Genomic DNA, 27,153 nt, shown 5'->3' with positions numbered 1-27,153 from the left:
CCATTCACCTTAAAAAACATGAATTAATAAATAAATTGTGAGGATCAAGATAATGAAAGGATAAAATAGGTTTGAAATAACAAGTCCGGTAAATTTTTTAGTTTTTTTTTATTGTTTCGAATTTTTTTTATATTAATAATAAATAAATATAGAACAATAAATACATGTTTAATAAATAATATAGAATAAATTATTATTATTAAAGAGTGGTGCTCGCGGTACATATGGATGTAAAATTGTAATATCTTTTTGAGAAGTCATATTGTCAGTATATTTACATTATGACCTTGTGTAGAAATAAGTATAGGGAAACCATTTTGGTGATTTTTTCAATGAGGTCTGATAAAAAATTTGATGAAAAATGATTTGAATGAATAGTTTCGCCACAATGATGTTGTCTTGTGCCTGCCGCTTGAGAGATTTAAATGTGAGCTGGAAGAGAAAATAAACAAAATATTAATTTAACAATCAATAATAAATACATTTTAAATATAAATATTATTTTACATATTCTAATAGTCATTAAAAGTTAATTGAAGTATCTATATACAGTGCAGAGGTTCGGATAAAGTAACCAATATAATCAATTTAAATGGAACATGTATCCCTATGTCAATTTAGTAAACATTTTTATCTATGGTTTACACAACAAAAGTGCATTATTGTAACACTTTATGTATAAAAGTTTTTATATTATAATCTACCAAATAGGTAATTTGAATAATTTATCCATACATCAATTTGACAGAAGCATTGATGCTAAGCCCTATTGACAATGTAAATTAGTTTTAACAATGTCAATGTTAGTCCTTATCTTGTATCAAGCAGATATAACATCCTCTATATTGTATAGATGGATAGGCTAATCTTTATAATATTATTACGTTCATAACTTGGTAGTGTCTCAAAGAAGATGAAACACATTTTTAATACATCAAAATGGTTATAAATTACCAATTATTTTTATCAGAGCATCTAAATAATATGCCACGTTGAAAGTATTTTGTTCAATCAGCGTTCATGGATATTTTAAAGTTTACAAATCAAAATATGTAATGCTTATCCATATGAAAAATATGGAAGTTTTAAACAAATGAAGGGATAAAGTTAAATAGCTTATCTACTAAACACATGCATAGTTTTCAATGTGCAATAATATTATTTTTTCCAATTTTTAAGAAGAATATTAAATAGAAAAATGCTATAAAGATATTAAAATACAAGAATTTTAAAATGCCGTATTAATATATTATAAAACTTAACTAAGTATAAGGCGATAGATTTTTTTATAAATTAATTAGGTATAAAATTATAGACTGCGATTAAATATATTTTTATAAGATGTATTTTTAATTAAAACGTATTATTATTTAACCAAATTTTGTTACCTACATCTCAATAATAATCACTATAATGAAAATGACTTATTTATATTGATTAATGTTCAGTTATTTTGTAAATTTCTAAATTTACTCTAAATAGGACAGTACAATATTACAATACTTAGCATTAAAAATATGTAAAGGTGTTTCTTTAAGGTTCATTTATACATTTCAACACCGTGTCGGTTTCCATACCACCCTGTCATTGCAAATTTTAGTTCTAATGCCGGTATTAATGATTAAAATATAAGAAAGATGTTAAAAGTTACGAAATACTGTAAAATTAAATGTTTTTTGAATAATTAGACGTACCATTTATTTTAATAATTTATGAAGAATTAAAATTACAACATTTCTAATGACAATAATATTCAACTTTTATCTAAGCATAGAGAATATAGTTACTCGACATTCTATGCATTAGGGCCTAAATCTTATACGGTGTCAAACCCACTTGTCTGTGAGGCAATGTGTGAACATTACTTACACCGAGCAGCTAGTTTTGATTACTATTTATTTACAATAATTCGTAATTTGCAACGTATTCCCTTAACTTATGACATTTAAAGTAAACTATACAACGACAGGATTGAATGAATATCTATTCGGTATGGAAATGTATAAATATACCATAAGGTGTTTTTATAATAGAGATATTCAGTATTAATATTATTCTACGAGATGTGACCATAATATTATTCTAATTTTTTCCATGCGAGCAAAACATTACAGACGAACAATTTGTTGTTCTGAGGCTATATTCATACTTTTAATAGTGTCTCCAAAGGTATGGTCGTCTTTCGGATTTTCCATCTCCAATTATGTTTGGATTCAGCGGTAAATCTGCATTACCAATTCAACATTATTTGAGGTTATAAAATTTTAAACAATGCTATTTAAAACAACGTTAATTAACAGTGAAACAACGAAAATACTTCCTAATAATAAAGAAATAATTTATAATGGCGTCATCTGTAGTATAATATTATATTTATACAGATGTTTTGATATACGGGTTCGCAAACCGATTCGTAAACTCAAAATCTAACTAACTGTAATAAAATTGACATTTAAATTAAATCAATCGTGAAATTATATCCTAAAATTCTTTCACAAACCCGTATAATATAAAAATCTGTACAATGGCTACCAACATAATATTAATAAACATTGTGGGTAAACAATTTGTGGTAGACAACATTTTGAAGGTCTTTTGTACCATTATAATTAACAATATGTATATATCACAGCAATCATTTCTTATATTATCACAACCGTTCTATGGTAACCCAGGATATTCTATTCCGAATCAATGGAATATTCTCACGTCATGCCAAAACTATTTTAACCAAAACTCACTTGATTTCTCATCAAGATTCATGAGGAAATATTTTAAAGTCAAAAGGGTGTATCTACATAAAAACAATTTTGGTATTTATACCTAGCCGTAAATTAATTTATTTTTACTACCCGTAGTGTTCAAATTAATAGTATGCAATGCTTTTGTAAAAATAAATTTTTATTTATCACTTTCAAATTTGTGTTTTTAGATAGGCCTTTTTGACATAAAATATCTATGATATAATGACCCTTAACTAAATGTTACATGACATTAATCTAAGTAAATGATAATATTATCACATTTAAAAGATTCCTTACTGATTTTAGAATTAAAGACTGTCAAAAGGGTAGATATTATTATCACAGTTTTTTTTATGGATTTCACGTAATAATTATGTATTTACTTGTATGTAAAAGTAATCTTCAACTAAAATTCTATATTAAAGATATTGGCATATTCTATCTTCTATTTTTTACAACTAATAATATAAAAAAAACAGATATAGGTACCAATATGTTATATTTATTGAATTTTTGTTGCAGTCACTCTTAAACTCTATACATAATATTATTATAGTGATTTGAATATAAACTTTTTTCAATATTCATACGAAACTGTGTTTTTATTTATGGGATCGTCCATAAATGACACCACATGTTTTATGATATTTTTTTGATCCCCCTCCCCCCAATGTCATACTTTGACATACCCCTCAAATTCATTGAAAAACAAATTCGCTGCAAATAATTGATTTTAGTATAATTTATTCTCAAAAAACTATGCCTTATTTCCTTCGTAATAAATTATTAATTGAAGTCAGACCTCATGGGGCGTAACATCATATATGGACGACCCCTATATATCATTTTGACACTGGTCATGTTATTTTCTCCACTAGATATATCATGATGCCAATATATGAGGGCTCTGGAAACAAAAACGGCAGCCTCCATTGTCGCAATATGTTGGAGAGTCATTAAAAATGTTTTACATCTTTCTTGTAGGTATAATTTCTGAAAAAAGTATTTTGAAATATTGTTTGTATACTAATAATAATATTATATAAGATGTTATAATACTTTTTCCAGAAATTATACCTATAAGAAAGATGTAAGAAATTTTTAATGACTTGCCAACATATTGCAAAAATGGAGACTTCCATTTTTGTTTCCAGAGCACTCATATATTATATGTAAAATTTTAAATATTGCAAGTGTCCGAAGACAGCTTTATATTTAATGGACAAGTAATTAACACATCGGATCGGGTGACAAAATGGATTTACATAATGATTCACATCACATTTACAGAACAAGGGGAAAACTAAAAATCCACTCTGCTCATACTTTTAAAGATGTCTGAGGAATGGCTGTATGTTGGTGAAGTCTCGGAGACTTAGTGTATCACGCAGCATAAAATCTGTCACCAGGAAAGATCGATCACAATCCAGGGAATTGAAAAATAAAAACCATTTCTTCAATAAGGTTCTTTCTCAAATGTTATTCTATAGATGCTCATTAACCAATCATTCATTTGAGCATAAACTAAATGAAGCGATGCTAATTAAAGCTTTTTACCATTTGTACATAATTATTATTCAATTTACTCTATTATATCTGTGTTGAAGCATAGATAATTTGTTTTCCATTACAATATAAAGTTGGTAATAAATAAAGTCCATTGAGCAGTTTAAACAATGGTATCATAGACATCAAAATATTAATGATTTTATATTCATGTAGGTACTACAATAAAGGCATTAACAATCACTACAGATTTAAATTAAAAGTCCACCAATAACAGACAGTGAGCTATTCATTTTCTTGTTTATTTTGATGTCTTATTCGAATTAAATACACCATTGTTTGTTGTTTTATAAACAGACTCTTGATGTACATACTTAAGATGGTTTAAATCTGAAATACCGTATATTTACTGTGGCTTTGTTGCCATTTTAGTTGCTAATAGTGACAACGTTGCAGTTTTACTCACCGAGTGGCCTGATGGGATGTTTATCCCATAAGTAGGTACGTTTCACCGGTGACAAGTAAGAGTCCCTCACGAAGTACGGGCTCCTTCCCCAGTTGCTGTAGGGTGAGAACGGCCTCAGTTCAGGGTAGTCCCACCAGAAGGGGTCTCGGGTGATGGATGACATTGGACGGTAGGGGCTGGGGTTCAACAACTCAGACCAGGGGCTGCGCCTCAATCCACCGCGTGTGTAGATGGGAGCACCTGCATTCAGACAACAGTTTAATCAACCATTTCCAATAAACCAAATGTATTGTAAATTATTACGTGATTAAGGTATTTTTTTTGTATAAAAATATATTTTTCATTAGTTTTATCTAAATAGGTAATAAATTATTTGGGTTGCGTTATTGTATCTTATTTATTCTATTCTATCTAATATGTGAAATATATAAAATACTAAATGCCAAAAGTGTTTAAATTATAAATGATAAAAATATATAAAATGAGTTTTAGTACATAGTGCTTTTCATTTAAGAAAACACATTTGGGTTGCAAGTATTTTTTTTGGTACTTAGGACCTTTTAATTGTCAATGTCACATTTTATTCTACATCTATTTATGGCACTTATTACTTTATTTATGTCAATATGTATTCATTCGATTAGAAGCATCTTTTTTTTCTACCTACATAATCAGTTTAAGCAAGCATCTAATTACTAGTTGACATTACAAATTAACAAAGACATAATTGAGTGTTAGGCGATTGTTTTTGATTTTCAAGCAAATAAACGTAATGTATAATTAAACCAATAATGATGTCGAAGATTATAAATGGATGAATAAATTCGTCATGTGAATAATGTTTAGAGCATTATCATGCATTTGTAAGGTCATTATAATTGAGACCCCACTGCGCAAAATCAAAATGCAATGTATTGTTATGAAAATTTATGATACAATTTTTATGGACGATTTTATGACTGAAAGTTAGTTTACAATAATATAGAAGCCATAAAACGTTGTTATTTTGAATGTGTGTGTTGTGATACAAAATTTACCTAAAATCATTAATAGTTTACTCATGAAGAAATGTATTATGTTTTTATCTCCACAAGAAATCAAAAATAATGTATTCAATTAACATCGATGTTAGTCTCATAAAAGAAAACGTTATAATCCTATAAAATTATCTAACAACTTTACTATTATTCAAAAGTTTTTACGTGATTATAGAGAAGCGTTCCCTTCATTAATATCTATTATATTATATTCCATAATATTATTTAGAAATCATAATACAACAGCTCTAATTGCAACTGTTTCGCAAGCAGAAGAGAAATACAACTTGATAATATAATGGCATAAAGAATTTACAATTAGAAAAGAAATCTATAACTATTTTCTATCACATTACTGAACTGCAGTGTTGAAGGGCGGAGGTAGGCTGTTAAGATCTGACATAAATAGTGCACACCAAACTTTTTCAGTCATCCTTATTTGTTTTTATTGAACTAAGACGACAAAATGTAGATAAGTGTTGGTTAGTTTTTAAAATTCAATTAAACCCTGCTCAACCAAACCATAATTGATATGTTATTAAATCATACATAATTTTGGATATTTTATAGATAGAAGAATATTTTTATAGGATCTCCACAGCTTACCTCCACCCTTCGCCAATGTTGAACTGTCATGTATGTTGATGGTCATTTTATGGTATATAATATAACTGAGATCAATTAATTAATGGAGGGAAGTTTCAATTGTGATAATAATATATATACTTTTCCGTGCAAAAACGTTGTCGCAAAATACATCTGGGGAAGTGATAACAGCGATTTGGATAGTTTTGTTTAGTAGACACGATATCACAGCTGTCTCTACCGCTGTGAATTACACGTTGTTGAAAAATATCCATTACAGAAACTACAATATCTGTACCGAGATACTAGCCTGTTCTCATAAGACGTAGAACTGTCATGAACGATTACCAAAGACAAGATTACTTGCCTTTGCCTGATCATGTCAATCTACAATCTCTATTAGAACTGACTTTTGACAGGAAATAAAATATGTTGAGTTTTATGGTTCTATAAAATGACAGACTTCTCTAAAATATGTTTTAGAATTCAGTGTTTCCCAACCTTATTTGTACCATGCCCCACCTCCACACTTCAAAAATCTCCATGCCCCCCCCCCCTATCAAAATTTCATAGTTAACTAACAAATTCTGAAAAAAATGAATTGCTTCAAATAAAAAATGCACATAGGCAATACTATTTATATGTACCTTCAAGTCAGAAGAAAATTAGTGAGATCATTGTGCTTGATGTGAGCTGCAAAGAGTTTTTATGTGAGGTACTAATTTGGTCAATTTTAATCGATTTCTTTTTTTCAGTAACACATCATTTACAGCGCTAATGCGCCGCATTCAACTAAATATTATGATGGGAATGGCAACAGTAATTTTCTCAGAAAGTCATGATTGCAATATCAAAAAACTATTTTCGAAAATGGGTTTTTTAACAAAAAAAAAATGTACCAAATATTAATGATTTGCACATTGCCCCCCAAAACATTAAAATTGCCCCCCGGTGGTGCATACGCCCCACATAAGGAACACTGTTTTAGATACTTTTAGAAGTGTTTGTAATGCTGTGAGAAAATGTAGTGTTTTTATGGAATACCTGTTGTCAAGTGGAATTAAATTTGTTCATTGTAAGGTAGGTAATGAAACATTTTCTCCAAGCTTATATGAGTAACAAAATTCACCTGCAGCGGTGATATATTTTGTATGTGAAGTATCTTAAGTAAGTTAAGGCTTTTATGATTGACTGAATTGATTACAGAAGTAAAATAATTTTTGACAAAAAGACCTAAGTAACATTCTTAGAGATAACATTTAGTTGTAAAAAGGAGTAAGGGACTTACAACTTTATATGAGAGCAGAATGGTAGACACGGAATGACACTTACTGATAGGACTCTTGTGGGATAATGAAAATTCTAAACAATTTAATATAATAGGTAACACATTTTTGTCAAAATGTACCTTACACCCTCTCAGCTGTCATCTTGAATAAATTAGTATAGTGTCATTGTATTTTGATACGTCATAGTTGCATGATGGAGAGAAATCTGTCATATTATTGAGAACCGATTCAAGATATTTGATAACCTGCACCAACTGGAAGTGTAATAGCACACCGTGGCGTGACGCCTTACCCTCGGAATCAAAGGCGACCTCCGTATTCCTTGGCGCAAACTCTCCGGCCTTGGTGGGAGTGGGTGAGGGAGATCTTCCTCGTGCGGCGCGGTCCATGTTCATCCACTTGTCTGCCTCGTCGAACATTTTTTCCAGGGGCTCATCCAATTTCTTCCCTTTCCGAGCCAAATTTACAAATAAACACATTTTTGTAAAATGTTTTTACATTCACGTCGCACCACTCTGGGATGTTGTTTTTATATTTACGCTGTACTGTAAGACCAACTTAAGTCTGTCGGCCGGAACATTGTCTCGTATGTATCTTCGTACTATTATTATTTTGTATTTAATATTTTTTTTAGTAATTTACATTTTTAAATTGTACAATATGATTAACGACTGTTTTAGTATAACAGTTTCTACGGTTTTTTTCAACGTAGCACTTTCTCGCGCTACCATTATTATGAAAACAGTAAAGGGACATATATGATATCTGGGGGTCTATTCTATGCTTATCGACCGCTAAAGTGATAAAGTGAAAAATATTATCAAACTTAGGGTAGGTTTGTATCAAAATATTAGCACTTATTGTAACAATTATACGAAGCCGGTTTTTATTGTTGCAATAAGTGCTATATTTTAACAGCACCTATCTTGCTGCTGTTAAAATATCGCACTTATTGCAACAATAAAAACCGGCTTCGTGTAATTGTTACAATAAGTGCTAATATTTTGATACAAACCTACCCTAAGTTTGATACTATTTATCAATTTAGTGTTCGATAAGTATAGAATAGACCCACTGGACTCGAAAAGTAAGCTGGATTAATAAAAAATGCAATTTTTTCAGTCAAGGCAAAAAATGAAATTATCTCATTTAAAACACACGTGGTTTTAATTGAAAAGCGTATCATGTTATGCCGCACAAAAATCATCGCAAAATAAATAGTGGATAAAAAATTGTATTTTTAGATTAATGTAATTTAATCTTCGGGTCCAGATAATAATGATATATATTATAGTAACAACGTCAAGCCAAAATGGCTATATAATATAATTTTACAGGAGAGCAAAATGAAATAATAATTTTATTAGTTTCGCATATGTATTTTTCACTAACACCCTATACAAAAAAATTTGTAACTTCACCACGGATGATTTATGGGCTTTGTGATGTTGAAAATTAAATTCTACACAATTGAACCCCACTGGTAATTGGTACCCCATTTTAACCAGAACACCCTTTAATCAGTGCTCTCGGTATATGCTTTTCCCTTAATAATGTCATAATAATGAGATGGTATGATAGTGTTACCCTGAAACAGCTCTGTATTACCACTGTTATATACACCGGGAGTAAAAAAATATATAAAAAAAGACATAACAGTATGTATGTATTTTTCCTCATATGTCATAATTATGTCAAATGAAAAAAAATGTTAGAAGATACTGATGTCTTATTTAATAATATTATGTACTCCGATTGCGGCGTCAACTAAAATGTCGTTCATCATACTGTACTTAAGTACCTACACTCTTTTTATATAACTTAGCAGACGTGATGTGTACCTACCCTATTTTCATATAAACTAACTTCATAAGATAATTTTTTTAATATAAAAGTGTATTTGATTAGAATTGACTTCACAAACATAAATAATGTTAATAGTACCTAATTTTAATTTATATTTTAATTATCGAAATGATATTAATCATTCATTTTATTCTATATTTTTATCAAATTAACGTTTATTACCTAATAATCCATTAAGTACATTCAAATAAAAATTTAAAGGTTTTTACTTTGTAAGGTATGACTGAAATTACAGGACATGTGTTTTATCTTTCCCAGGACATTATTTTTACAATAATATCTTGATAAAGGTAAATTACCATTTTCTCCCCAGAATAAAATTACAGAATGCTGAAGGTTATGTAATTATTTTTACAAGGACTGCTTGTTAAGCATTCACTTATGTGGTGTAAGAATGGGGAGAAGGAAAGTGTTAACAATACAAACTTTCATTATCTGTATTCAAATACACATTTTGATTGCCATATCTGAATTTTAGCAATACGGTGGGATTCGAACCCAAATCGGCACATATATCAGGTTAACATCTTAACAAAGTATAATATAAAGAATTTTATAATTTACATAAACAAAGTAAAAATATCAAAATTTTATTTGGTATCTACCTACTTGTAAATAATCTATCTGTAATAACCTATTTTTTTTTGTAATAATCTTTCTTACAATAATCAAGTATTCCTTACTGAAAGATACTATTGATAAAAAAATATTTACTAGCTATTCTCTTTGTAAATTAAAAAAAAGACTTATTGCTTTGATTTGATATTTTTGACAGATAGTAGCATTCTTTTGTTAATTTCGTTTAAGCTATGTCCTATAGAAAATTAATTTGAAGCTTGCGTATGACAAGACAGTGTATATTTACAGATAATGAAAAATATTTATATGAAACTATGTTTATTTTTATTAATTAATAAATAAATTGCATGTTCCTACAAGGTAGATGCAGGCACATTCAATAATTGAGGCATTTTATAATAAATAATATAATTATAATATGTACAAATTAAAAATGTTATCAACAGTTAGCTGCTTGTGTTTATTTGGCAATTATTTATGTACAGCGTTCTCTGTCCATTGAATTTGGAGTTTGGTTAGATTTTATCTCACTGCTTTAGATGCTGAAAGCATAAAAAAAGAAACCCAATGGACATCTTTGTTTTGGCACAGGTATAACTTTTGGTTTATCAATCATTCATGACGTGAATCTCACATAATACTAATATTGCACAGTAATAATACCTCAATTAGAGCTTAGTTTTATAAATTATGAACAAATTTCAAATTATTTAAACCTAAATTTGATTAATTATGGTTTATATAATAAAATTGACAATAGGCTCAGTTTTATGAACTAGAAATAGTTAATTTTGTTGAATAGGTCGTTTTATAAACGCCTTATATCAAAGGATATGTCTTTTGTATTACAAAAACTTCTTTTTATGATGGGTGTTAAATAATATATTTCAGCGTAATATTATTCCCCATTTAAAATGAATTCATATAAATATGTAACGTTAAATTCTTAATAAAAGCCCAGATTTAGGTATTACTTACTGTCAGTGTTATGATTTAAAAGTGTCTTGCAATGTTTTCTATCCTAGTGGCAATAAAATTGTATCAATTCACTAATTAAAAATTCTTCAAAAATCATGAGTATGTTTTAACGTTTTCAATCGTTTTGTTATACTTTACAAATTCCAGTTTACAATATGTATAAAATTATTAAATTTATAATTCGTAATTCATAATTTATATTGATCGTTATTGTTGAAAGACGTTCAAAACCTGAAAGGTTTTGTAGTCTAAAATGTGAAATACAGCTGACATTGTCCATAGACTAATTGAAACTATAGGTAACACTAAAACAGTGTTGAATAAGTAGGTATAAATTTTGGTTGAACTGTATTTTGAAAGTTTGTATAATAATTGGGAGTGTGTGGCATATATATATATAGAGATGCTGTGCAGTAAGCTCAATTGAGTAGAAACAATTCAGAGAATGCTTAAGTGGGATAATATAAGCTATACAAAAAACAAATGCTACATCCATGATAACCTACTTTATAATAATAACAAAATTGCTCAGTGGAAGAAGGAAAACAAGTTGGGAACATCGTAAATTTATTTGCACATGCAAACTCAATCCATCCACAAAGCACTTGTTACTCATTGCACTGACGCAAACAGAGTTAACACAAAATTGTCTTGTGATGAAAACAAAATTCAAAATTCGGCAGCGTGTTTATTGCTGATGATAAAATTGACATTTTATATATTTGGCGGATGATAAGCAGGTTTACTTTGGAATATAGCAGCTATTGGGAAGTATGTATTAATAATTGAATGTGGGACATTTTATTTGAATCTTTGTGTATGAACTGATTAAAAGAGCATTTCATACCCATAGCAAGCAATCTTTGGATTGGCTCTGCGGAACTAAGCTACTGCATGTGTGTGGTGTGCGCTCAGTCAGATTCACGTCATGAGCTATATGCAATTTGTATGTATTTTAAAAACAGTGAATTTTATACAACTTACCGAAACCGAAGTGGGGCTTGTTGTCGGGTTCGTATTCTAGTCCCTTGAGGCTTCCGGTTCCCGGGTAGATGGGGCTGGCCCTGTCCTTCAGGTACAGTCCGTAACGAGAGGGATACAGCCTGTCGATATCGGCGAGACGGTCCAGATGGTTCTGCCAGGCCTTTTGGGAGTCGTAGGGGTCAGAGAACCTCTTGGGCACGTGGTAAACTGTGCACAAATAACAATGTTACTTACGGTTCACGGGGACAACACAATACAGTTAGATAAAGAAAAAACAAAACTTTCTACAGAACTTTAGAAGGCAATAATCGGTAAAACTTTTTTTTATGATTCAGGTGATTAAATATGATTCTAGAAAATGTGACATCGCTTCTATTATCCATGTATAGACGTCCTCTATGTCATTATTTTGTTGCTAAAAATGTTGATAATATAATTATAACAGCTCGAATATTCAAAATTTAATTTAATTTTATCTATAACTATTTAACTTTTACTCTAATTTATTATTCAGTACATTTTGAATGTAGACATAGTTGTAATGTAATAATAAAAAAATCATTTATGACAATCAATTTGACAATAATATATGATTTTATATAGTGGAGAATTGTTTCATGACATTAAATTAAATTTTGTAATACTATTGCTATCTAAAGTTCCAAATGACATTACTACTTTTGTAAGCAAACATAAAAACTTCTTAATTCTTTCAATTTATGGATTTGGTGTTGATTTGAATTTATTTCTTTAATGTGTCAAATACAAATCCATTATAATTGGAATTATATAATTAACAATGTAATTTTATTGCATTTTTATAGTAATATTACATCGTCACAATTTTATGAAACATAAAAATATAAAATTAAGTAATAAATTCAAATCATTTACTTCAATTCACTCTTAAATACAATATAACGTGTACTCTTATGAGCTTTGATTGAAATGTGCATATCCTTTGATGATTGTTATTTTCACAGAGACACACTTGATTTTCCCATGAAACATGAGTGTACGTCTACTTTAAAAATCAAAATCATCACTCAAATCAATTCCAGTCAGGTACGTTTTGTCCAAACGCTACCAACTTTATTGTTAATAAACAAAATTTGTCATGAATCATTTATGAACACATTTGCAATAAAATTGTAGATATTGTTTGTCAATATTGTCAATTGTTTGATGTCACCATACATCTTTTGGAAGAATACAATCTCAATATTGCTTTATAGATGACAAAAAAGAAACACATTTAGAATATTAATTGAAGACATAAATGACTTTTATAAAACATTGTTTGTAAAATAATTCATGGCAGTTCAAATATTTTCTGTTTGGACTAGAAACAACATTCACCAATGGCATAAAAAAAACAATATAATATATAAATTTTAGGAACCAAAATAAATTTGGCAATCAAAAAAAAGAAAAAAAAACCAAACATGTCTGGAATGGGCTGTAAATAAATTGTTTACATAATTTTTATGGAGGTCATTATAATATTAACATGAGAGATATATTCGGTCCATAGCTGGTGTATGCATAATATATATTTTGTGTAATAAATAGTAATCATATAATTCTTATTATAATTCATACGTCTATTCTTTGAATTTAATCAATGAGAACACACAATATTCTATTGTAAAGGTGCATGAGCCCTCGCAGAATGATTCTTCACATAGCAGAGGTATGGTTAGAATGGTGAAGTACCATTACCACTGTCGTTTAAGCTCTGCCAAGTTTATTGTTTTCAACATACCTATTAGAAGGATTCAAATAATATTTTGGAAGGCATTTATTAATAAAAAATATGGAAACAACCAGCTATGCAGTATAATAAACCTCTCATGTTTTTCTCTCATGTATAAATTAACTTTTTTTTTATACTCACATTTTTTTACAAACTTTTTACACATAATGTAACTTGAAATGTAATGAATAACTCATGATGAATTTTCAAGTTATGTGGATAAGCTATAATGGTTCGATGGCACATAAATGGTTTTATGGTTTCGTATTTACAAGATGTATCTGGTGTTATTATTTATTGTCTTTATTGATTTTGATTATTTAGAAGGTTTTGCAAACTATTGTGTTGATAAAAAATGGCTATTTATGTACAATACTCATTATTTACTGTTTTATGTGGGATCAATGATTTATATTATAGTGTTATTATCATGGTTAATGAATTATACACTGCTGTTTCCAATTAATTATTGAAACATTACCAAAAACATAGTAGATATTCTTTAATTTTGAAATCACCTTGGGTTCTATTATTTCTCATTGTTACAATATTATAATATAATTTACTATATAAACCAGGATGCCATTCTATTTGTGCACTAAGCAGTGAATAATTCTAGAAAGGATCTAATATAAGAAGGTCAGAATTATTGACCTGCCCTGTACCTTCATTTAAAACAATTTAGTACTTAAGTAATTTTTATAGGAGTGTGGACTGTTCATTGCTATACTGTACTCATTGAGACATGGCAAGCTAATGATTCTTGTTTGTAAATACATTCTATTATGCTTTCTTTGATGGCCAGGTTAAATAAGATACGGCTTATTGTAGAGTATTTAAACCACTGTTGGGAGTGACAGTTGTGCAGAGTGTGGTATGACGTGGTAACGCAATGTCGATGTTGTTGACGGGACGGGACGAGGCATGAAAGTCCCCGTGCGCCAGGCTTCAACCGAGAGGCGTTCCGCTCGACATGCCGTGGTTAGTGGAAAGCAAAGCCAGCTCCGCGATGACAGGACAGCAAGCGGTTATGTTCAAACTAAATCTACATTCTCACCTTTCAATCCGGCGCATCGGTTACAAAGCCAGGGGAAGTCCCCAACACCCTGTCTTTTGACATCTGCAAACTATGTTTTGAGAGGTGGCGACGGGTGATATCACCGGGAATGGGGCGTGATGATGAAATGAAAACGGTGAGATGGCTCGGGAGGCGGGCAAGCTCTCTCTAAGGGTTCAAGTTAGGACATTCATTAAAGACAAGAATCATTCCCTGACAAACGCTTGAAGGGCGGAATAGAACGATGCGGGTGAATGTAAAATAGATAAAACTGTGCAGTTAGATGAAAGCTGAAGGCGAGCGGGCCGGAGGAGGCCCCGCGGAGCTTCGAGCCTTTGGCAGGGAGTGATGTTCGCTTCTCGTTCACGTCCCATATGCGTTTATTTACCAAAAAAATCCATATCAAGGTGACAATTTTCTTACTCTTATTTATATATGTATAACTCCCTCAACAGCGGTACATAAAAAAATGTAAAGTATATTAATAATTATTTACAAACGTTTGCAAAGACAATACAATTGAGTCTATATTATTATTATTATTATTATTATCATGTGCACACTTTACAATATGAGATTGTCCTATTTGAATCGAAGCCGGGCCTGCGCATGTATGTACAACGAGGTGCGGTCGTGGAAAGTTACCCTTCACAATTTTACATTTGATTAAGAATAGCATAAGCACACGCAAGTATTACAATCTCGCTAAGGCGACTCGGAGGCGTCGAGAGACTAGATTAGAAATCAAAGTAAGCAGTGAGTGTCTGCGGTGTTGTGATCCGGCGGGAAAGCGGTGGCTCCATGTTATTACGCTGAAACATTCCAAACACTTCCATGAGAGGTCGGTCGGCCTCGCCTCAGGGTAATAACTGCTTCGTGTTATTTGACAGCTAGTTAATCGGGCGGACAGTCCACGACGCGGGTGCGGGAGATGACGGGTCACGTCCCTTTCCCCGCGGCGGCCGAGCCTCACGATGGTCCCTTTCGACACGTCGCGCATCGGTCTCTTTTGCTCTAATACCAATTCGGTTTACCGAATTGTCAATAAAATACGAAAGAAACTTACCGCGCTTTTTGGGTCGCATCGTTGGGCTCGGCGAAACCGGGCGGATTGCATACACAAGATATTTACAATGATTCTTGAATGATATTCCAGCGGTCCTTCTGACCTCGTTTTGGTGTCCGCCGCGTCACGACAATGCTTACTAATATTGAAAGAAAAAAATTGCAAAACCAACTTGACTTATAAATCATTACAAAGTAACACTTATTTTATGACAAAGTTTGACATGGTTGGAATTGCTGTTTTTATTTTCTTCTTTCAATAACCACATGCCATTCGATAGACTATTCGTTTCCAAATAAGTGACAACCAAATTAGAGCAGTTATTGTAAAACGTGCTTCGTCTATGATAATGGATAATGTTCGTCAATGTGACGTTAAGCTTGACTCCGGGTTATTGTGTTTGGAAACGTTTGTTAGTCTACCGAGGGGCGCGGGTGGTGTCGCTCCGCGGTCGAACTGGTAGCACACTTCTCCCGTTCAAATTCTGGGCGTCGGGCGGTACGTACTTGGCCTGTACCGGTCGAGCGAAGATACGGGGTAGTTGTGGGCGTAGATGGGCCTGGGAGAGTAGCCGTATGTCTCGCGGTGGATGGGCAGGTAACGGTAGCCGGGGACGGTGATGCGGTCTGACGCGTGCCTGGGGTCATCATATATGGACTTGTTGTACGGCCAGGTGGCGGACAACTCTGGGTACACGCTGCGCCTTGACGACACGCGGTCATCAGCACGGATGTCCTCGGACCCTGTGACATGACAAAACAAAATATTTGTTATTATTTGGTCGGTATTTTTACATTTTAGAGCAGTGTTTTTACATTTTGGTAGGTATGTATATTAAATTTATCAATTTGCTCAATATATTATATAGCTGTCACTATATAATATAGATAGGCACATTTAACTTGGACAGTATTTGTGTATAATATGGTTGGTTTGTACTCATAGGGAAAGCATTATAATATGTAGATATACATATTTTTTCATTTCATTTTCATCATGAGTCAAGGACCCTATTTTGAAACAGACTATTGATAAACAGATTCAAACTGAAATATAATAATAATGACACCATCTTTATTTTGTGTTTAGCGCCTTCTCTAGTTGTTACTTTGATTGATTCTTTGAAATAATTATGAATTAGTTTTATAATGAAATGCATTACTTTAAAATTGACTGTTTATTATTAATTACAATGCCATAAAGGTTACATTTCTATGGCTTAGTTGCTAATGGCATACCTAGTTAATAAGAAGCCTACATTATTGATTTATTAGTAAAAACAGCCAGTGACTGCCATCAATTCCGCTAGAGCTTGCAGGCTTGTTTATTCATACGGTCATAATATATTTTACTAAAAGTGGGTAAACATAATATTTTTGTGAAAAACAATAGTAGGTTGTTTTTCGTATTTAATCCGTCAAAATTATTTATTTTGGCGTCAAAATATTTTACGTGGACCCAATTAATTATAGAATCATTGGCAATGTCTGCTGTACAATTAGTGTGAGTGATAAATAGATAAACGTACCTTTTAGGGACCTGACGAATGATTGCCAAAATTTCGCTTTCTTCGACACCGGCTCGTTTCTGCCAATCATATCCAAGTGATTTTTAAACATTTTGGTAGGGTTATCTGTACCCGCTCGTTCGCTGTAATAAAGAAAAAGAAAATAACAATAAAATATTTAAGTATCTAAAACAATCTTAAAATCAAGAATTTTTCACAATGGTTGCATGGCCCCACATCCTCAAGCTGCCCCCTAGGCCAGGATCGTTAGCGGGCCCCTCTACCTATCGCCAGAGTTAGTGCTCGGCCGTAGTGATTTGGCGGGCGCGGCGCGGCGGCGTCTTGCGAAACTTAAACGTATAACCGTGTGTATTATGCCCCAAAAAAGACACTGTCTACGAACATTTTACACACGGTTATACGTTTGAGTTTCGCAAGACGCCGCCGCGCCGCCCCCGCGCGACCACTACGTTTTTGCACTTAAAGGCAGTGTGGTGTTTTTTATCATTTTTTTGTATCTTTGAATAAATTCACTTGAATAGTGGAGTATTCGAATATCAACACACAATAATCAAAATTTGTATCACAACCACATGTTTTAAAATGTTAATATTTTAAAAGTAAGCGACTTTTTTACCATTGGACCAAATTTATGATGTGTGTTTAACAGGTCGACCCGTCACGCCAAACCCCGGGCCCCCAGGCTAGAGCCCTGTCAGCCCCCCCTTGTGGGGGGCATGACTCAGACATAATTTTTAAACACTTTTTTTAGTACATAGTGCACACAAAAGAAGAATCGACAGTATTTTTTACTACCCTTTCCCAGCTCAGATGCGTACTATTTACTCTACTCAGGGGATGGATTAGGAGTTACGTAACTCTATAAAATTATGAAGGTAACGTTTTACCAAGTGTGAATATTTAAAAAAAAATACTTATGACGTACTACATAAATACTTAATTCAATTATTATTAGTAATATTACCGCTAATTACCCTGTGCTTATGTCAAAAATACGTAATATGTTATGTTTCTAATAATACGCGAAAATGTATACGTAAAACATGTACAATAAAATATGTCTTCCATTTAAACACAGACAATTAATAAATGTATCGTGTAATCTTTGAAATTATGAAAATAGTTTCATTTTTTTTTGTTCAGTACTATCTCCGTAAATAGGTAGGTACTTACTTTTAGTGACTATTATAGTAAGTACCTACATGTAGAGGAGTTACATTATTAGTAGTGGAATTCGTGTGTCTTTGGAACACGTTTGGCAAGCCTCGGCTTTGCCAGGTGTATAGTGAAATTAAAAAAAAGTTGAGACAAGCTGATTTACGTAGTGCCAGGACTAAATTTCATATAGCTCTTCTCTAATACAAAAAAAAGCGATTGGGTGGTAGAATATTGTATAGTCTCCACGAATTTATAAGGCTCAAGGGTGATTATTGTTAACCCTGAATAGCTGCTTGTTTATGTAGTACTTATATATACTAGAAATCTCGAATTTTATATCACTGTCTTGAGAGATTATGATTAAAAATTATCTATGCATATTATTTTCATTTTCGTAATCCAACTTAAAGGTACATAATTAATGGTATTTATTATTTATAAACAAACCAATTTCTTTAATTGCACTTAACGTGTGTTTTTTGTGATAATCATAATTAAATACACAATTATTAATCCCGGCATTTTGGGATCAAGAAATCGAACGTAATTCCGGGATTGCAAACACTATTGCCAATAAATAACATTTATCATATTATGTAGGCGATGAATTGGATGGGAATGTATTTTTATATTTCTTTTAAGAGAATTAAATTATTTCTAATCCGTTTTTTTCAAGTCCATCGCCGAGTTCGAGCGATTTTGTTCTCTGGCCAATATTTTGAAAGCTCGCTCCCGATTAAGCAACGCACAAGTGGTTTCTTGGCGCGGCGCCCAGATTTTCGGCACTATCCACTTGTGCCACGGACCAAAACGACCTCACTTAATTTATTACGGCGTATCGCCTTACATTGTTTGTGTTGTAAGCGATTACACAGGTGCGATAACAGTCTGAGCACCTTTAAAAAAAGAATTTGACATTTGAATGTGTGTGTGTATTTAAAGTCTGCGAGAAGCACAAGTATAGGTAATTCGACTGTAGAAAGGAAAAAGGGCGTAACCCTCATTTTTTTTCAAAATAGGTTTTATTGCATAATAACAGTGTGGACGACTAAATACACGTTGCGTCCAAAGGATGTAAGCTTCAAATAAATGCCTATTTATTATCTAAATTTAGCTAACAATTAAAAAAAAAGAAGGAAGTGACGTGGGAAAAACGACTTAACCATAATTTTAGTTTTTTTTTTTTAAATTAATTCAATAATTAATATCAGATTAAATTGTCTATTTTGTATAAAACCATAACAAAAACGTTTTTGTGATTTCTGTAAAATTTGATTTGTTTGGATTACTACTTTTTTCCTTTCCACAGACGATGTGTAACGTTCAAGCGAATGCTACATTACATATTATTATGCTCACAGAACAAATTAATACGATAGAAGTGTGAAAGTCAGTCGTCGTGGATTAATGTTTTGAATCCGGATTCGGTTTATTTTTTTATAACGGACATACCATAAAAATATACAATAAATACAGGCGTTCTGAGTTTCCTCAATTGATTACCGCTGAATGCGCGTTTCGTTTCCGTGACAAACTTTTGAAAATATCGTATTCCATAACTGTATCCCATAGTTTTCGATGAGTATAATATAATTTAATCCAAAATTTCGAGGAATTGTTTACTACCAGTGATGACCAAACGTTCTATGATGACCCATAATGGGTCATGTACCTGTTAAGAGCTAGAAATTAATGACCCAATACGAATATTATAACTTTGAGAGTAGGTTGCGTGAATATGAAATTTATTTCGCCTGCGGCACTGAGAAACTATAGCTGCTGCTTCTACGTATCAGTGGGCGTATATACCTGTCAGATTATTAGATTTTCATTGAATTTGAGAAAAAAATAAAAAAAATATATTACTTAGTAAATATCGAATTTTGTAAACTTTGGGTTTAATTATGTTTAGTGGCGATTTTTTCTCATCAATTTACCATATGCAATTATCTTAAATGTTAATATAACTGTGAAGACGTCATTTTTAGTACCTATCCAATTGGATTATTATGCACCTACCTACTGCATTTGCGGAAATTAAACAGGTGAGTCGAGATATGAAGTAGGTACCTAAGTATTTTATAAAAGAAACCAACAGTGGTTATTAGGATGAAGAATGTGACATATTATCTAGCTCTATGCATGCCGGAGGTCTGGAGGAACGAAAAAATCACAAAGTATTTAAATCAATGGCATATTAGTTATTCTTCTTTGTCAGGACGTCATGACTGAGGATTATGGCCCGGATGATTAGGGCCATCGAGCAGCCATAACTGCATAGTAAGTTTACATCCCTAAAGTTTGTTGAACAGTCCTTTCAACCAGGGTCAATAAAACTATCACGTGAAATGTCGCCTGCGGCGCAATTTGGTTGAATATTAATTAACATAGAATAAAATAACGCAATGTTGCAGCAATTCGTTGGTGAGCATGCGTAGTTATAGTTACATGCCAGCTGTTTATAGCTACACTCAAAGTGTGAAGTTTATGGGTATGATGAATGTACTGGACACGACCGTGAAAAAATAATAAGTAATAAATTATTATATTATGGATTTTTTTCGAAATGTACCCCCCCCACTATATCATTTTTCTGTGTCCGCGCCTGGATGTATGTTATACACAAGACTTTATAATATATGATATGCTAACGACATTGGGTTCAAAACTAGCGGTAGCTTCACACAGAATATATTTCTGAGTATATTATTTGTGACAATATGTACTGTGCCAGCGTTTTGTGATTACATTTATGTCGGTCACGAAACTGTTTCATTACTTTTATTTGAACGTCGATACTACAGTGATTTATTATTAGCGCCGCAGTCGAATGATTTATAACACTTTCTCTCATGTAACACGCTATATAATATTTTGTTGTTGACCAACTTAAAAAGAATTCCTTAATGTTTCACTTTTATGGGTCAGCATTAAAATTTAATTGATTATATTTATTTCAGAAAAAAATACAACGGGTACTGACATGCACAGGTGTAGATATTATGTACAAGTAAGTAGCATTTAATTAATACGTTTAAAAAGAAATACTTTTTTATTATTCTAATAGTTCATCTATCTTGCTGTCAAAATGACAGTCAAGCCGGAAGATGTCCAGTGAAAAATGTGGACGATAGATAGTTTCCGAATTCATTTTGAATTTTTGAAACTCGAAGCGCCAAAAAATGTGTAAACTGTCAAACGGACATATTGTCAATCTGTCAACTGTCGTGTTCGAGTAGGTATGCGTATTTTTTTAGGGCAAGGGTGCCGGAAGGTGGTCACGGGATATGTAAGTAACAAAAATAAGAAATAATATACATTTTGACAGTTTTCTTGACAATTTAGAGATACATTATAATAATTTCGTTAGCTAGTTAAATTTTAATTAAAACTTAACAAATTTAGTGTTTTTAGGATTCTGATTTTTTTTTCATTTTAGAGAAAGCCAATTAATTTATGTAATAAAAAATGAAGTAGAGGAACTAATACAGGAGCCAGAATTTTCGACAAAGAAATAATATGGTGAAAGTTCTCCGAACAAGAAATCCAGTAAAATTAACCTTCGCCTAAAATGATTGAACAATAAAATTGCGGATTGCTGGCATATTATAAAAAAAAAGAAAATGGTACAAAATGTTTTCATTTCTCATTTAAACAATTTTAAAAGTAAAAAAATGGAATAGTAAAATATACACATTATTTAATTTGATTCAATTTAACAAACTTAAAAATCTTTCGTTTGAAAATGATTTTTTTTATCTCATAATTGAGTTGAACATTGGGCGCATTTAATTATGTTTCAATTGGCATTTCTGTACAGCTAACATCTGCACTGCATTTATGATGCATGATATTTTCAGTGCTTTATTAATAACGCATTTTATAACACATTGCGATTTCTATTTCCAACGATTAACGGCCCTGAGCTAAATGCCAACACTTCAAATTATCCTTTTTCCTATAGGCACGCTGTGGGAAATATACCTAGGTATGTAGTATATAGATTGTACAGAGCATTTACTGCGCACGTATTAAATTTAATGTTGTTCCAGGAACCCTTATACTTACTACATATGTTAAAAGTGATATGCTTACAGTAATATATTATGTCTACGTCTACATATAAAATCATGCTTATTAACTAAATTTGTGGTGTTAATTTACGTTAATTTATTTATTTAAGTTCAAAGGCATTCCAAATCCATACGTCAAAATTTAAATATGGAATATGCTAACAAAACAGGAAACCAATGCATATTGACTACATTTAGAATCAAAACAATATTCCTAGAAATTGTCCAAACAAGAAATTTAACCCAACAAGAAAACTTTCATTACTAATGAGAGGTAATTATCATTAATGTAGGCTATTTGCAAAATTATTTTTTGGAAGAGAAATGGATATTTAGAACCTAACCTAACCTAACCCAATAAATTTAATGAATAAAGCTTTTAGGAAAATTATTGTGAACAAAGTATAATACGAATAAGAAGATAGAATGTATTATTTTTTTATGATAACACAGAATATTACCTCTGAATACTTAATGTGTTTTGATAATTGAACGTTTTAATTAATAAATAAGAGATAAAGTGATATCGTGTCAGTTTGTTAAGTCGTGGGTCTCAGATGTTCGAACCCCGGGTTTGGAAAATTCACATGTTGTTTTTAACGTGTGTTTCGATCTAGAGCAAAGAGTAACTGATACAAATTTCTCATAAAAAATGTCTTTGTGAGGCGGCCAAGATCCACGACGGATTGTAAAGCCAACAAAAAAAATATGATTTTTGCTGTTGATTCGGCAATAAACTGTACCTACAATTAAATTTGTGTTGGTCGAATTAATTATTAATAAATAATCCATAAAAAAGCTTTCACATTTCTTATTTTTTAAAATAGTAGGTATTATATTGGATTCGAATTATCATATTATGAATTAGGTGCTTACCTATTGATTTTTTTTTATCACCAATAATCAATTATTTTATCTAAAAAAATGCAATAATAATTAGGTATTGTTCTCTCATTTTACGATTTTCTTTTAAAATCTCTTTATTTTTATTATCATTGGGATATTTCTATTTGATCACATATCAACCAATATCTATAAACATGTCAAAGATACGAAATAAATGAATTTATTTTATGAATGAATGCTTTCTTTTTACAATAGGTAAACAGCCTTGAAATTTCTTGTGTATTTCAACGCGATCCGTTTAACATTTTTGAGAATCCGGATTAATTATAGAGCCATTAGCATGGTGGGGGGTTCCTGTTATGGTCTCAAGGAATGGTTGAGTGTTTTGTTGCGGGGTTTGCGTGCGCGCGCAGTTTTTCCCCGACCGGGCGCCGCGGCGCGCCAGAAATAGAGGCGTCGTTTTGTTAGACATGAGAAATCGCACAGCGGCGAGTATCGGATTTGACTCGAGGTCGATTGGATTGGATATCTTTGGCCGATGCTATTTTCAAAATGTTAATTACACTTCTGAAATTTTTATATGAAACCTTTATCAGAACAATTTAAATGGAAAACACAAGTAGAGGTAGATAGGTATTATTATATATATATAACAAACGCTTCAAAATTTGTAGTTATAAAGTAATTATTCTAAACTAAACATTTTGAAATATTTGTTATTTCTATAACATGTCGTTCCATCAAGAATTACAAGTGAACAGAATGAATATTAGATCTTAGTTAAATATTCATCAAGAATCTTAAGCTATTAATCTAATTATGACTATTAGTTTGAATTCAACATTTGAAAAAGAAAAATAAAATAATTTATTATGAACCCATGCATCATAACTTTATGGCAATCTTCAGTTTTATTTGTGATTTTCAAATAAAAATAAAAAATGCAAAATAATAATAATAAAAATGCAAAATAATAATAATATAATTGTAAGTAATACATCTATCTACGTAGATAGGTTTTAAATAATAAAAAGGTAGAGTTCTACCAAATAAAAATATGAAACGAAATTCGATTGACGATTTTATTTTGAAAGATATTTAAAATTATATGTAAGTAGTTAAATTTAATATAATATAAAAAAAACACAACATAATTTACGAACATTACTTAATAAAACTGTAATGTACATATCTGTCTATGATAGGTAAAACATTACGTAATGAAATTATTGATAAGAAAAAAACCTCTTTATTTTAAATATATTCGAATAAAACATGCAAGTATTGTTTATGATAAAAATATAAACAAATGAAGACTATGCATTCAATTTTGATTGTCAAATATAATTTGCGTTAAAAGAGTGAAAATAATGTAGAATTTGTGATAGATACAGTAAAATTCAATATTTTTAACGTATTATGCAAAAATCTACAAAATATTTCTAATAGTGATATTATATTTTTACGATAATTTTATTTTAGTTTCAGAAATAGTCACAAAATAGCCATTGGAATGGTGGGTATTTCGTATTCAATGTCACATTGTTTACTCATCAAAAGCATAAATCAGGAATGAATCCACCTGTGGATCGGATCTGCAATGTTGTTGGCACTAAATGCCACAACAGTCATTCGTTTTTGGATCCCAGGCAAATGAGATCCCGATTATATTTAGACCAAGTTATGTCACACATTAGATAATTCTGTAACGTCATCGAAGTCGTAGTTGTATCAAATATCTGAAGTATTTAATTGTATGGCTGTTCAATATATTATATTACAAGAGAAGTTCAAATATAATTAATATCTTTATTAGTCAATAAATTTGATTTAACACAAAGAGATTATTGTTTCTTTTCATTTATATTATTAAAAACAAGATCATACAATATGAATGATTAATTTATATTTATTAAGAGTAAAATAAAATTATTTCAAAAGCTTTAGCATACTCTATAAGCATAACTATTTGCTTTAGTATAATATTCAGAAAATAATAATTTAAAAAAAAACACAGATATTGCTTTATATATTGAACATATAAATATATTGGCAAGTACACATATATTGTTTTTCAATTTGTGTATGGGTCAGAGTATGGATTTCATAGATTGAGCAAGTGGCTGACATCCATTTCTCGTAAAACCAAATTCTGTTAATACAAACCTCCACTCTGTGGAGGCCCATATGATCTTATTAGGATCAGACATGGTCGAAAAAAAAATATTTATAGCTATTGTCCAAAAACTGTTTTTGTTTTGTAAATTTAATAATGAATGTTTTTAATATTTAAATTATTGAAAAATATTAATTTAAAATGTTTTTTTTTATAGATTTACTTGTGTTGTACATACATACCACACCATACAATACAACACTAGAATATTTGACGTATGAACGATTTCACTTGTTTGCTATGTGAATTTATTAAAAGAGTCCAAATATTAATAAATTATTGTATTCGAAATCAGCTGACGAAGTTTCGTTGACAGAGCGTCACTTTTGTCACAGATAATCACAACATACCACCGAGCGTGTCGAAATGGATCCAAAAGTCACTTGATTTTTAATGAAAATCACTAATAGTTTATGGTTACTTGTCACATTCCCCCTTACGATAACTGTTTTTGATCGAAGCACTATATAGAGTGATAAAATTACCAGATGTGCAGGATGTAACTAATTTTGAATTAAATAATTATTGAAACATCTCACATAGTCACGGAAGTTTGACAGTCTCCAAAAATTTGGATAATGATTTGATTGATTGAAAATATTGGAGAGTTATTTTTTTCGTGTATTAGGCTGAAAAATGCGATTATTTTACACTTGCCACGATTGTTTGTCGAGATGTAGTATTTTTTTTTGTATAAGCACAGGGAATTGTACAAATTCCTGGATTCGTTGTTTTTATGATGGTTTCTTGGTCGCAGTTCAAACTAAATCGTCGCGAAATCACACATATTTATTTTAGATTGTATGCTTACCAAAGAAATAAAACTAAGGAAAAGTTTAAAGTCGATTTAAATTCGTGTTGAGCAGGCAGGGGGCGATCTGCTCTGTACCGCTTGCACTACTGGCTGGGAGGGCGTCGCGGCGCTCCTAGTCGGCGTCGAACCCCCACCGACGCCCCCCGGGCGCGCGAGGGGGGCGGATTCTACTCCCACCGTCTATTTGCGGTCCCCAGCGGACGACCAAGAGCACAAGACAGGTGGACGGGCGTAGGTTTGTTACCGGGCAATTTCGCCGTGGTAATGTGTTACATTTTAAGGCGAAAAAGACGAATTTTCCCTGAGTCACTTTACAGTGTGAATAATAATATAATAGCAACATATTACTGCAACACGAAATGAATGCCAAAGTATTGGCTAATTTTTGTACGCGACAAATATAAATTCGACCAAAATCATTTTAAATATTACAATACATACATAATATTATTACATAAAAAAATCGGTCTGTGTACTTATGTACGCGCGTTGGAAGTTATACTTCTTTGGCGTAACAAAACAAAAACAACACTTGAGATAACCTAGATTCTTCGACAAGCTCTTAATTATCTTGTTAAATTACACACTCAAGAAAAGGGGCCGCTTATTGGAGCGCCGTTGGTTTATTTTTATACAATTTAACTT

General features: G+C 31.4%; 1 protein-coding gene across 10 annotated transcripts; it reads right to left on the bottom strand.

The window, feature by feature from the left end:
• Nucleotides 1–201: 201 nt before the first annotated feature.
• Nucleotides 202–26,596, bottom strand: Mf (myofilin). 10 transcript variants are annotated; one of them, XR_015070917.1, is made up of 9 exons: nt 26,506–26,596; nt 17,442–17,563; nt 16,420–16,656; nt 12,035–12,241; nt 7,920–8,075; nt 4,717–4,956; nt 4,071–4,143; nt 2,150–2,225; nt 224–432 (listed from the first exon to the last, which is right to left on the bottom strand). XR_015070917.1 is itself a non-coding variant. In XM_085949125.1 (8 exons), the coding sequence occupies exons 2-7, from the start codon at nt 17,530–17,532 to the stop codon at nt 2,152–2,154; spliced, it is 1,005 nt and encodes a 334-aa protein (XP_085805251.1). In that variant the 5' UTR covers nt 17,533–17,563; nt 26,352–26,596; the 3' UTR covers nt 252–432; nt 2,150–2,151. The 10 variants fall into 10 exon arrangements, 8 of the variants coding, with proteins under 8 accessions (XP_085805253.1, XP_085805256.1, XP_085805254.1 ...); XR_015070918.1 differs by lacking the exon at nt 7,920–8,075 and having other exon boundaries at nt 252–432; XM_085949125.1 differs by lacking the exon at nt 4,071–4,143 and having other exon boundaries at nt 252–432; nt 26,352–26,596.
• Nucleotides 26,597–27,153: the final 557 nt, after the last annotated feature.

Source organism: Rhyacophila brunnea, unplaced genomic scaffold, assembly GCF_057557595.1.
Source record: "Rhyacophila brunnea isolate RB1 unplaced genomic scaffold, BYU_Rbru_1.0 scaffold_21, whole genome shotgun sequence".
Classification (NCBI taxonomy): Eukaryota; Metazoa; Arthropoda; class Insecta; order Trichoptera; family Rhyacophilidae; genus Rhyacophila; species Rhyacophila brunnea.
This window is presented reverse-complemented; position numbering and strand designations above follow the sequence as displayed.